Raw genomic sequence first — 13,576 nt, forward strand, 5'->3', positions numbered from 1 at the left:
CTTTCCTATAACTCGATAACAATGCCAGTCCTTGGCTAGCATCTACTATGCTGTCCGTTCCCCAAATCCTCATGCTTCTTGACCTCCAAAGGTCATGTGAGTGGGTGTCCAACATTCCTTGGTGACTTCCCAAAAGTATACTGTACCTTGCTTTCTCCAAAACCCGTCGGGGTGGTGCAGTGGTAAGACGCCCGACTACTGTGCCGGAGTTCCCGAGTTCGAACCCGACCACGGCGGCTGCGTTTCGATGGAGGCGAAACGAAGTGGCACCCGTGTGGTGTGCGATGTCAGCGCACGTTAAAGATCACCAGGTGGTCGAAATTACTCCGCAGCCCTCCAATACGGCTCCTATTTCTCTCTTTCCACTTTCACTCCCACCTTCCACCTCTTCCTTTACGGCGCGGTTGAGGTGTCCACAGAAAGCAAGTGAGACAGTTACCGCGCCTTTCCCTCCTTATAAATCAATCTTGAGGTGTTCACAGAAAACAAGTGAGACAGTTACCACGCCTTTCTCTTTCTATAAATCAATCAATCTTCTATTTTATTGCTCTGCAAGTCTGTCTACTGTTTTGGGCCGCGTTCGTGCGGCACAGAAATACTAGCGCGGCGCGGGCGTGTGTGTGTGTGTGGGGGGGGGGATAGTCTTCCTTTTTTAACTTTTAGGACTAGGCTTCAAGGTTATTGTCAGACGCTACTAGTGAAATCTTTGGGATACTCCCCTGATGGGGCTGGGGCAAGTAGGAGGTGTTGGGCTGGGGCAACACCTCCTATACTTGTCAAGGATATATAGGAGGTGTTGGCTGGGGCAGGTAGGTCACCGCAGCTTACGGCGGGGGCTAGCCTGCCGCCGAATTTATCTGTTGTAGGCCGTCATTGCACCCGCCACCGCTTCGGTGGTGGACGACGGCTGTTGTTGCGGCGCGCGTCTTTCTTTCCCTCTTCCTTTTCTTTCTTTATTTTCTCTTCTGTCTGCACGAGACAGCGGAGGTGGCCAGAGCCAGTAGCAGGCCCGTGCATTTTCTTTTCCTTCTTCCTACAGCCACAACAACAACAATAACGAAATCTTTGTAGTCATGTTCTTGTCGCGGATAGCCTCAGCTGCTTGTGCTCCATAATACCCCACATTATATGTCAATGAGCTTCAGAGCTCAAGTGTGTACGCGCGAACGTAGCTCTGCAATGGGAACCGTTGATGCACAACTCGACAAAGGTAAAACAAGCTGCTGTTAAGTTTGGGTCGCGTGCGCCTGGGTAGCGTACCACTGCCAGCAGTTATTACATGCGGCTCGCGTGCTCAGCCCACCGCTGACGCAAGTTGTTACGTGCGGCTCGCGGCCCCTCGGTAGCGCCTGGCGGCTCCGCGGACGGCGGACGGCATTAACGGTCCCAGCAAAGACGAGGCGTCTTCTAACGAAACAACCTTTACTAAAACATCATGAAGGAGCGGGCAGAGAAGCTGACCCGGAGAGAATACAAACACGTTCACACAGCTGGTGTCTAGCGTCGTCTCAACGGCGCGTCAAAGTAGTCTCTATCTCAGCGGTGGTGGTGGTGGTTGATAAGAAGATGAAGGGGGAGTGCACTGGCCGGTTGACTGCCGACGGTGTCGACACCGCCACTGCCGAGTGCAGACAGTTGGAGAAGGGGGAGGGGAAGAAAATTAAGGAAGAAAGAAACGCAGGCGCTACGCAAAAGCAATCATGCCCCCCAGGGCGTCTAGAGAAGGTCGGCGAGGCCGGTTGCCGCCAAGAAGGCGAGGAGCAGACGGAAGGGCTTGTCAGATGTCGGCCCACGAAGCCTCCAAGAAGGCGAGGAGCAGACGGAAGGGCTTGTCAGATGTCGGCCCACGAGGAAACAGAACCTCTTCTGAGGTGGAAGAGGGGAGGGAAAGGGAGCGATAGCCAGAAGAGAGGGCGGCACGCTGCAGTGCGAAGGCTGGGCACTCACACAGAAGATGATCGAGTGTCTCTTCCTGGTGTCCACACTGCAGACATGCCGGAGAGGGGGTGAGGCCGAACCGGTGGAGACGGGAAGACGTCCGAGCGGAGGCCCTTGGTGGGAAGCGGACGGGGGGGGGGGAGAGATCTGCCCGCAGCTCTGGAGTCCGGGTGTTCCAGGAGGAGATGGCGTCGGGGATAATGTCTCTCGCCACGTCCAGAGATCCCACCGCGGTGCTTAGCGGAGTCGGCCGCTGCTTTTTATAGGTTTTCCAGTTCACCGGGAAAGGGTAAACCCTCACAGGAAAGGAAGAGCCAAACACGTTTGTACACGACGGGATGACTCAATCGCAGGTGGTCCGACCTCATCTCCTCCACCCCCTGCAGACGGGCGAGGGCGGTGCACTCTCTCACGAGCTCCAGGCTTGGCCGGCGTTTGCACACACACGCACGCACACACATTTGGCGCGTGGCAGGATCACGCTGAGACTTGTCCGCGGGAGGAAGCGTTGCGCGGCCGATGAACGGCGCTGAAATGGCCGATCCGCTCGCGGTTCTGCCTGTTGCTATGCGGTGGCCGCGTCAGCTGTCCCACTTGTCGGTGGAGAACCGTAACACTGCTCAAAGCTAAGCAGAAGCAAACAGAGTTAACGCAACTAAATCGCATTTAGCTTAGTCGCGTATGTGCGGAACCGTTTTTTTTCTCGGTTCTTTTTCTCAGTGCTCGAGAATACACATATCCTTTATTGAAGTGCTTATACACTTGTTGGTTCGTCGTGCTAGTTCTTGTACTTGTTTGCATGCTCGGCTGGTGGATTTCTTAAATATTTTTTTACAATGCACTACTCCAGCTCTTCGTACCAAATGTGTAGGTAACTTCTATTGCTTCGAAAGTAAAGTCAACCACATGCGGAGCGTCATGTTTCATTGCAAATCCAAAACCCATGTGTAATCTTCTGGTGGCTGTTATGATATATTAATCACCATGGCGAGTACGTTTTCTTCCATTACTTGTCACGTTTTACACTGGGTGCATTGAAATAATGGAAGCCTGTTGTAGAGGAGTGCACCTGTCGCTTCTTGCACTTTAAAATCAGTTTTATTTTCACTTATGCTGTTCTGGATTTAATAATTTGTTTTATTCATAAGTTCCTAAATTCACTAAAATAATAATCTGTTTTTTTTTTTTTTTACACTCACGCAAGGTTATTTAACTAGCTTCCTTCTTTGTGTTGTGGTGGTTATCAACTCTAGTAGAGGTAAAACAAAATAAGCCGTTCTGTTCAAGCAGCGACTTGTTAAGCATCTGACAGTGACTATAACACCAAGGTACTAAATGTGCTGGTGCTTTAGAGTTCTTATGCCACCTGGAGAGAACGAAGGCACTCCACAGCTAATAACAGTACAGTAACAGAAGGTAAGCACAGCTAATAACAGTACTCAGTATAAAGGAAGTAACTTAGTCAGCTTTCTTGATGCCCTTGTTGGATTTGTTTCTCGCGCCTGTCAGTACTGATTTATTTAGTATTTAAATCGAATCAATTTGTTGCTACTAAATGTGCTGGTGCTTTAGAGTTCTTATGCCACCTGGAGAGAACGAAGGCACTCCACAGCTAATAACAGTACAGTAACAGAAGGTAAGCACAGCTAATAACAGTACTCAGTATAAAGGAAGTAACTTAGTCAGCTTTCTTGATGCCCTTGATGGATTTGTTTCTCGCGCCTGTCAGTATTGATTTATTTAGTATTTAAATCGAATCAATTTGTTGCTAAATGGATGCGCCTTTTACTCCTGCCCTTTCAGGTCAGAGTGGTGCAGGAAACAATTGGGCCAAGGGTCACTATACGGAGGGGGCCGAAATGGTGGACTCGGTGATCGATATCGTGCGCAAGGAAGCCGAAGACTGCGACTGCCTGCAGGGTTTCCAAATCACCCACTCCCTCGGCGGCGGCACTGGATCGGGCTTGGGCACACTGCTCATCTCGAAGATCCGGGAAGAGTACCCGGATATTATTATCAACTCGTTCAGCGTTGTCCCATCCCCTAAGGTGTTTTTTTTTTTTGTTACTACTATCCCCTCTATACTTCCTTATATCGGCTACCTAGCGCTTATTGATAACATGGGTAAAATTGAGCATGCTCTAAAGAACTGTCGTGCCTGAAAGTGGAAAAGGAAACAGTTAGTCATAGACAAACATCAGATATGTGTACCGAGGCACAAGGCGGGTGATGTCATTACTAAAATGGACAAGATGTAGACGAGGAGTTTATAGGAGCTCTACAGTAGTCATAATAGTAAGGACAAAAATGAAATTGGCTGTACTGAAAAGCAGAGTTCCGCCACTAACGAAAGAATAGGTTAAGAAAGCTTTAGACCTACAGATTTGTTGAACGACGGAGGGGGTATTGCGTAAGAAAAACTGGCCACCCTGTATACGCATTGCTTGATGACATCGAAAGTACCGGAATCATGGAAGAACAATACCTTATGGTGTTTCACAAGAAAGGGGCCCTTAAGGACTTGAAAGATTAGACAAATTAGCTTACTGGATTTCTACAATTAGCTTTTTACTAAGGTAATCGCTAACAGGATCAGGATCAGGACAATCGTATAATCTAATAAACCAAAGGATCAAGCAGAATTTTGAAAAGAGTACTATGCTATCGATCATATCCACACTATCTACCAGGTAGCAGAAAGTGTTTAGGATATAACCCGCCCCTATATACATAGCATTAATTGACTACGAGGAAGCATTTCACTCAGTCGAAACCTCAGCATTCATGCAGGCATTGCGAGATAAGTGTGTAGGTGAGTAATATGCGAAAGTACTCGAACTATGTTAGCAAAGAAAGTGGAGCCCCAAAGGATCAGATGGAGGCAAGTAAGGCTGGGGCAACCATCAAAATACCTGCATCGGTCCCCGATGTGGCAAAAGAGGGCAAGCCCTATTTGGGTTTACCGCTATTTGGGTCCCATAGCGGCGTTGCTCGGGCTAACGCAGAGCACATTCCTGCATAAGGGCCTCTTGTTGGATGTCTTAGGGCAGATCCGACCTAAATGTGGATTGTTGGGAAAGCCCTCACAGATCAGAAATGCGGCTGCCCACATGTTGCCCCACTCGGTCCCTTGTAGGTTATTTGAGGGCTGATGTAATATGAATGAGAGCTGAATTTGGCCAAGCACTTGTGAAGTTCAAATGAGGCTGCCTTAGCTAAACCGCTGTAGATCCCACATCGGTCGTATGAGGCTGCAAGGCGAGCTTGTCGGCCTGATAGCGAAATCGGTCCCTTGTGGGGAATTTGGAGCCAGTGCAACAGTAAGTGGGCTCTGGGTTACAACAAACACGTAGCCCATCTAGCCCTACCCACACAAAGCCGCTTCAGGTCCTACGTGGGTTTTGGTGGGGATAGAAACTCGCGCGTCCATATGTTCATCAGATATTTAAGAATGATTGCTCATGCAGCCTAAATGCGGGCTCTTGTGAAAATCGGCGCTAGTACAAATGGAGCTGCCAAACAAATGCCGCCGAGGGCCCTGCATTGGCTGAAAAGCGGGGCTGAAGCCAATGCGTGTCTGCATACTATTGTACAGGCATTCTTTTCATCATTTTTATTGCATTATACATTGCACTAAATTACTTTTATAGATTATTTGACAGTTGTCAGCCTCTTTAGTCGGTTAGAAAATTTTCTTTACTTTTGTTCTCGCGCTTATGTAAGTTGCGCTAAAAGACTGCAACATGCAAATTGCTAAATGTTCCTTTTTAAGGGGACACCCTAGACAGCCTGCAACTTTCCACACTATATTATCGTTCCGAACACACTTCGTCATCTGAACAAGGGGGAACATGAAGTCATGTAGGCTAGATTAATCTTATGAAATTATTGTCAAATGTCACGTTGTACCTGTTTATAAAGGGCAGACATGTATAAAATAACTGCTTAATTATGCCCAGAAATATCCAGTGGGAGAACAAGGACTAGGGCTACCCATCAATTATCTACATAGAAGCCCTGCGGAAATAATGTGGGCAAGCTCAAGTTGGGCTTGCTGCTGTAGCGCCCACATCGGTCGTGTCCATTATCCCAATGTTTGACCGAAATAAAATAAACCTTCATCCAGAGCGGCTGCCTAAATCAGTCCGAAAAAGGACCATTGGACAAGTGGGCGTGACGGGTTGCAAATGCGGTGGGAATGTGGGAAGCCCCATAAAGGAAGCCTGCATCATTCCGAAGTGGGGCCCATTGGGGCACTTGTCGGCAGCTCACTTAAGGCTTATGTTGGCTCCCATTGCAGCACCCTCACCCAGCCAATTAGGGCTGGCCGACTTTGCCCACACCGGATCTACCGAGGCCTCACTTCATAGCCCACTTTGTGCAGCATGAGAAGATACCTATAGTGACTGCACAGCTTGACTCTATTTCTGCGTAAAGTGATAAAATTCAAAATTAAGAAAGGTGTTGGGCAAGGAGACATGATCTTCCAGTGCTGTTTACAGCTTACCTAGAGGGTGTATTCCAATACAGAAAATAGGAGTTGTTAGACATCAGGCTCGATTGAAAATATCTCTGTAATCTGCGGTTCGCTGATGGCATTTCAGTAACTCAGGGGACCAATTGCATCTAATGACTAATGACCTTGACAGGAGAAGAAGAAAGGTAGATATAAAATTAATATGCAATGTATTGGGAATGGAACATCAGTTTAAAATAGGTAGCGAAGCGTTGGAAGTGGTATCCAATTATCAGGTGAGGTCAGGTGGTGACCGCAGATCCGGACCACGAAAGAGAAATAACTAGGAGAATCAGATCGAGATGGAGCGTATTTGGAAGTTATGACTTATGACATGAAGTTATGACATTATGGCTAGTAGCTTGCCGGTATCACTCAAAGAGGATAGTGGTAGCGGCAAGCTACTCGCCTATGGGGCTGAAAGGAAGAAGAGTAAAAGCTTTACCCTAGTGAACAAACCTTATGAGTCCCAATAACCTCATACAAATTCTCATACTAAACTCATACCTCATACAAATATATAATCTCATACTAATCTCATTCATCATATGAGAAATATATGAGAATAAATGAGATATGTATGAGTTTGATATGAGAAATCCGTATGAGGTTAATGTGACTCATATCGTGTTTTTCACTAGGGTATTTAATAAAAATTGTCACACTCCCAGGAGGGCCCATAGGTCCAGGAGCACTCTGGCCGTTCCCTCTAGCGTGGCCCGCTCTACCAGTCGTAGCTGATCGGCGGGTAGCATGGCGAGCAGAGCGGCCTCCCAGGAGCTGAAACGTGAAAGTGGTTGAAACTTGGAGGTTAAAGAAAAGGGTTCTACTTAAGGTGAGGACAACGCAGGGGGCTGTGGAACGAGAAATGGTAGTTCTAACGTTAAGAGACAGGAAGCGTGGAGAGCGGGTGAGAGAAATAGTTACTGACATTTTTGTTGAAATTAAGGAAGGGGAAAGGGCGGTACATGTAGCGCGAAGAGAGGACAACCGATGGTTTCTAAGAAGAACCGATTGGATTCCAAGGAAAGGTCTGCATAGGAAGGAGCGGTTAAGGGATGAGGTTAAGAAATTCGCAGAAGTGAAGTGGATGCAGCTATCACATGACCAGATTAATTGTAGGAATAAGGGAGAGGCCTTCGCTATGGAGTGCGCATAGACCGGCTTATGGTGATGACGACCCGCCGCCCTCTCCCGTTCCTTCCCCACTGAAGTACACTCTTCTGCCGCCTTTCCTCATCACGTTTTGCCATGCCCTCCTTCGCCTTTCTCCTCTCACGCTTCCAACGTACCCTCCTTCTCGGCTCTGCTCGGCGTTCTCTTTGCAGCCCACGTCGTCTGAGTGCCGTACTAAAGAAATTTCATTTCTGGCTTGCATTATTTGAGCTGCCTTCACTGACCTTTCACTGTTGCTTTGCGCATGTAGCCTTATGGTGTTTCGATCCTTCTCTCTATAGGTTTCCGACACCGTCGTCGAACCTTACAACGCGACCCTCTCCGTGCATCAGCTTGTGGAGAACGCCGACGAAACCTTTTGCATAGACAACGAGGCCCTCTTCGACATTTGCTTCCGTACCCTCAAGCTGACAACTCCAACCTACGGAGACCTCAACCACTTGGTTTCAGCAACAATGTCCGGTGTGACTACGTGTTTCCGGTGAGTGAGCAGTCCGCTTGGCTACTTGTGCAACGAAATGCGAACGCGACTGTTAACAAGCACGTATAGTACCTGTCACGCACGCGCACCGAAACACCGCTGCTCCACTATCCCCCTAACCGAGATAAGTGTGTAGGTGAGCCATATGTGAAAGTATTCGAACTCTGTTAGCAAATAATGTGGAACCCCAAAGAATCAGATGTAGGGTACTTTAGCAAAGGAATGCAGTCACGAAAGTGGGCACTCGTTTAAACAAACTATTTGGCCGAAAAACATGCACACCCAAAAAAAAATAAAACAAAACGCGGCTGCTGACTGTGACGCGACTGTCGACTGCGCGCGATTTCAATACAACACTGCGCATCTTTATATAAAGGTTGTGCAAAATAGCTCATTCCGCGAAGCATAGTTGAAACAGCGTTATTTGGACCCTGAATCTTCAACACGGGACTGATCCTTTAGCCTCGTAATTGCAAGTGGTTGACAAATGCTTGAACTAGTTCACGTTTTTACAAACTTCAGCCGATGTTTGTTTTTTCGATTCAATCCCAGGTTTCCCGGACAGCTAAACGCTGACCTTCGCAAACTGGCAGTCAATATGGTGCCCTTTCCCCGCCTACACTTCTTCATGCCTGGCTTTGCTCCACTTACGGCTCGCGGCTGCCAGCAGTACAGAGCTCTGAGTGTGCCGGAACTGACTCAGCAGATGTTCGACTCGAAAAACATGATGGCGGCTTGCGACCCACGCCAAGGCCGTTACCTGACAGTGGCTGCTGTGTTCAGGGGCCGAATGAGCATGCGCGAAGTGGACGACCAGATGAAGAATATGCAGATGAAGCACGCCAGCCAGTTCGTCGAATGGATCCCGAACAACGTCAAGACTGCCGTCTGCGACATCCCCCCTCGTGGTCTCAAGATGTCCGCTACCTTTATTGGTAATAGCACAGCCATCCAGGAGCTCTTCAAACGGATCTCTGAACAGTTCACTGGTAAGCAGTAATATCAGTGATACGTTGCACATGAAAGCAGTGTTGTAATAACCAATACAAAATTACACTTCTACAGCTATGTTCCGTCGCAAGGCCTTCTTGCACTGGTACACCGGCGAAGGAATGGACGAGATGGAGTTCATCGAGGCCGAGTCGAACATGAACGACCTTGCTTCAGAGTATCAGCAGTACCAGGAGGCTACAGCTGAGGACGCAGACTTCGACGATGTGTCCGAGGCAACATAGGCCGAATGGTTTGCGAGATAGATGTTTTATTTGTTCAATGTTTTTTTGTTGTTGCTCAATGTTGTTTTCTTCTTGATAATTTTTTTTTATTGTGGTGCTTAATGTTTTTTGTTGATCAGTGATTTTTCTTTTCTTGCTGAATAAAATTTTTTTCTCTGCGAGTTCATTTTTTTCCTGTACTGTCATGCAGCATCGTTCGCCCAAGTCGCTCTGCCTTTCTAAAGCACGTTGCTTCAGGTACATAACCAGTTCTCCACGTGCACTCGGCAACTAATGCCTCAAAACGCATCTTTTCACATAGTAACGACCACCTGGGGATCTTTAACGTGCGCTGACATCGCACAGCACACGGACGCCACTTCGTTTCGCCTCCATCGAAACGCAGCCGCCGAGGTCGGGTTCGAACCCGGGAACTCCGGCACAGTAGTCGGGCGTCTTACTACTGCGCCACCCCGACGGGGCACGTTACTATCGAAACGCATTCGCCGAGGTCGGGTTCGAACCCGGGAACTCCGGCACAGTAGTCGGGCGTCTTACCACGGCGCCACCCCGGCGGGGCACGTTACTATCTTTTCACATAGTAACGTGCCCCGCCGGGGTGGCGCAGTGGTAAGACGCCCGACTAGTAACGTGCCCCGCCGGGGTGGCGCAGTGGTAAGACGCCCGACTACTGTGCCGGAGTTCCCGGGCTCAAAGCCGACCTCGGCGGCTGCGTTGCGATGGAGGCGAAACGAAGTGGCGTCCGTGTGCTGTGCGATGTCAGCGCACGTTAAAGATCCTCAGGTGGTCGAAATTACTCGGTAGCCCTCCACTACGGCTCCCCTAGCTTTCTCTCTTTCCACTTTCACTCCCACCTTCCTCCCTTCTCTTACGGCGCGGTTCAGGTGTCCACAGAGCAAGTGTGACAGATACTGCGCCTTTCCCTTCCTGTGAACCTACCAACCAACCAACATAGTAACGCTGCAAATCTGCTATGTCTTTCTTGGCTTCATTTGCAACACTGTATCGCAACTGCGAACTTCGCTAGTATCATCTTATTCGCCAGTGTAGCACCAGAGTAGAAAGGTGAAATGGTTTTGAGTGAAGGAAATGTGCAGTAATGTTTCTCCGCACAAAGCACCTGAAGAAAGAGGAAATAGTTGATAAGAGTGTCTCATAGATAAATCTTGATCTTGGGTGAACACGAGAACGTGTCGCAACGGAGGAGGGTGGAAATGTGCCATAGCGGAGGGTGGTGGCAATCATTTTCTACACGCAGGCGTTTGCTGTCAAACCCAATTGACCCAGACCCTCACAAATTTTATTAGGTGGAGCGTGTATTCCGAAGCTTTTTATAGCGTCTAACGCCGCTCGTGCCCTAGCGAACAAGGTCCGCTGGGGTTATAGTGTAGGTACGGCAGCTGAGCAGCGCCGCCAAGGCCTCTGTAGAAGTGTGGCTAATGAAGGATTGGAACAGTTTGGATTAGATAGACAGGCCGGGACCACGTATTAAATGTCCGAGAAGGTCGCTCCATACGGATATACCTCATTCAAAGTCTGTATTGAAGTGTTCCAAGACTGCCGGGCGCAGCATTGTAATTAAAAAAATTTTGAGAGTAGCCGTCAGTCGTCGAGGCCATATGGTAGTGGGGCTGACGGCTAGAAATAGACATCGAAGCTGCAATCTCATTAGCCGGAACACATACAGATTCCATATATATCGTCACCGACTCCCGAACAGGCTACACAAATTACATGAGAGGCCGAGGTTCTCCGTTGGCCTGTAAAATATTACCCCAAGCCAGACACCAGAGATCAGAAAAATGTAATGTGGGCACCTGGTCAAGGGGTAGAGGGAAACGAGTGTGCACGCGTTGCAGCCCGAGTATTCCTCTATCGTTGATCCCTCATCATTCCCCTCACGTGACCACTCGTTGCCCCTCACTACACGTCCAATTAGCAAGACAAATATTCCCAACACCTGCTAAAAACCGGATAATTCAGAGGTGTATCACTTCAGACGTTTACAAACATTGTTTTACAAAAGCCTGGACAAACTATTCTGGATACTTTCTCAGCCCAATGCACACATTTTGGCCAGAAAGCAGCGCTTTACCATATGGTATTGGCTTGCCAAGAAAACCAAGCCATAGCTCGTGAAGAAAACCCAACAAGGGCGAATTAGGTGGCCCTGTCCAGCTCTCACCTTGCGGTACAAGGACCTTGCTTCCTCGGGCGGTGGTATCAGCAAGCGGAGTTCCAGACTCGGGACCCGATCAACCCCGCCCTCAACCCATAAGCCAATTTCCAAAATAAATGTCTTATACTACAAGCAGCCTTTCGTCCGCTCTCTGAAGACCCGTACAAAATCCCGGAAAGCCGCGCCGCCTGTTCGTATAAGTTAATTACTTTGGATGTGAGCAGATATTGGGCGGGCGCGGAGTAGACTTCGGACTGCAGGATAATTTCGACCGCCTGGGGATACTTAAAGTGCACTGCCATCTCGTAGCACACGGATGTCATTGCGTTACGATTGGAAAGCGTCAGCAGCGGTGGAGCTCAGTAACGGGAGAGCGAGTCACAGTTGTTGTTGCGACTGTAGGAAAAAATAAAAGCGCACGAGCCTGCTACTGCCTCTGTAGCTGAGCCACCTTCGCTGCGTCGTGCGAATAAAGGAGAGAATAGAGAACAATGGAAAGAAAAGGAGAGAGAGAGTGAAAGACGCTCGTCGCAACAGCTGTCATCCGCCACCGAAGCCGCCGCGGCGGGTTCAATGCTACTCGGGGCATGCATGCATGCATACATACATACATACATACATACATACATACATACATACATACATACATACATACATACATACATACATACATACATACATACATACATACATACATACATACATACATACATACATACATACATACATACATACATACATACATACATACATACATACATACATACATACATACATACATACATACATACATACACCCCGCCGGGGTGGCACAGTGGTTACGGCGCTCGACTACTGTTCCCAAGGATGCGGGATCGAATCCCGGCCTCGGCGGCCGCTTTTCGATGGAGGCGAAAAGCAAGGCGCCCGTGTGCTGTGCGATGTCAGTGCACGTTAAAGAACCCCAGGTGGTCGAAATTTCCGGAGTCCTCCACTACGGCGTCTCTCATAGCCTGAGTCGCTTTGGGACGTTAAACCCCACAAACCAACCAACCAACCAACCATACATACATACATACATACATACATACATACATACATACATACATACATACATACATACATACATACATACATACATACATACATACATACATACATACATACATACATACATACATACATACATACATACATACATACATACATACATACATACATACATACATACATACATAGCAAATGAGACGACATACCATCTACGTATGCGCGCTGACAAAGATCGAACCAGGCTCGACTCAGTTTGACCATTATTTGTTTTGTACATTTCTGTGTGTCTAAGCTAGCTTCACATACGCACGTGCACGCAAATATGGGTTTATCGTTGCGTTGACTGCCATGCTACTAAAGCTCTGAACAATGACGCACGATCGAATATTGTTAGGCCAAATCAGAATTATGTACGGGAACATTTCCGGTTTGATTTCGGTTTCGGTTCGAGGTTTAGTTTTCGAGGTCCGCCTAGCTTTTGCAGATGCAAGTGATGGAAAAGGCGGCCGATAAGTGCAAAACCTGCAGAGAGAGGGGCACCCTCACGGCAGACAAGGTGAATTATGATGTGCGTTTCACGATTCCAGGCATAGCATTTCCAAAACTCCGGGACCTGATGGTCTAGCAGGTGAATTTTACAAGAGAATAAAATCTGCTCTTTCCCTTGTCCTACTCCAAATTTTTGAGACTAGTAAGGATGTCGGGTTTCTGCCGCAGTCTCTTAACAAAAGTCATATTGTATTAATACCAAAAACTGATGATAAAGAAAAACTCCGGTTTATGAACGGCTACAGGCCTATCACTCTTTCAAAAGGTTACAAGATTTTCGCTAAAATCCTTTCAAAGCGGCTACAGATTGGAATGTCTGTTTTGATTGGACCGCATCAAACATGTGCCTTGAGAGGCCAGTTAATACAGTCTAAACTACATGAAGCGCGTACGATTTTGCAATATTGCAGTGACGCTCACGAGCTGTTGGCACTGCTGCAAATTGACCTGGCAAAGGCGTTTGGTAGTGTGTC

At 48.0% G+C, this 13,576-nt stretch overlaps 1 protein-coding gene across 4 annotated transcripts in view; it reads left to right on the top strand.

Annotated features, from left to right (window-relative positions):
- Positions 1-9,486, top strand: part of LOC146208938 (tubulin beta-1 chain-like) — a 63,899-nt gene extending 54,413 nt beyond the window's left edge. For all 4 annotated transcript variants that reach the window (XM_084596597.1, XM_084596600.1, XM_084596588.1 and 1 more), the window contains 4 exons: positions 3,742-3,986; positions 7,912-8,111; positions 8,664-9,100; positions 9,177-9,486. In XM_084596597.1, coding sequence (XP_084452723.1) covers positions 3,742-3,986; positions 7,912-8,111; positions 8,664-9,100; positions 9,177-9,346 — 1,052 coding nt within the window. In that variant the 3' untranslated portion in view covers positions 9,347-9,486. The remainder of the gene's footprint in view (positions 1-3,741; positions 3,987-7,911; positions 8,112-8,663; positions 9,101-9,176) is intronic.
- Positions 9,487-13,576: the final 4,090 nt, after the last annotated feature.

The sequence above is a fragment of the Amblyomma maculatum genome, chromosome 1 (genome assembly GCF_055883805.1).
Source record: "Amblyomma maculatum isolate TAMU_Amacu chromosome 1, ASM5588380v1, whole genome shotgun sequence".
NCBI classification, from domain to species: domain Eukaryota; kingdom Metazoa; phylum Arthropoda; class Arachnida; order Ixodida; family Ixodidae; genus Amblyomma; species Amblyomma maculatum.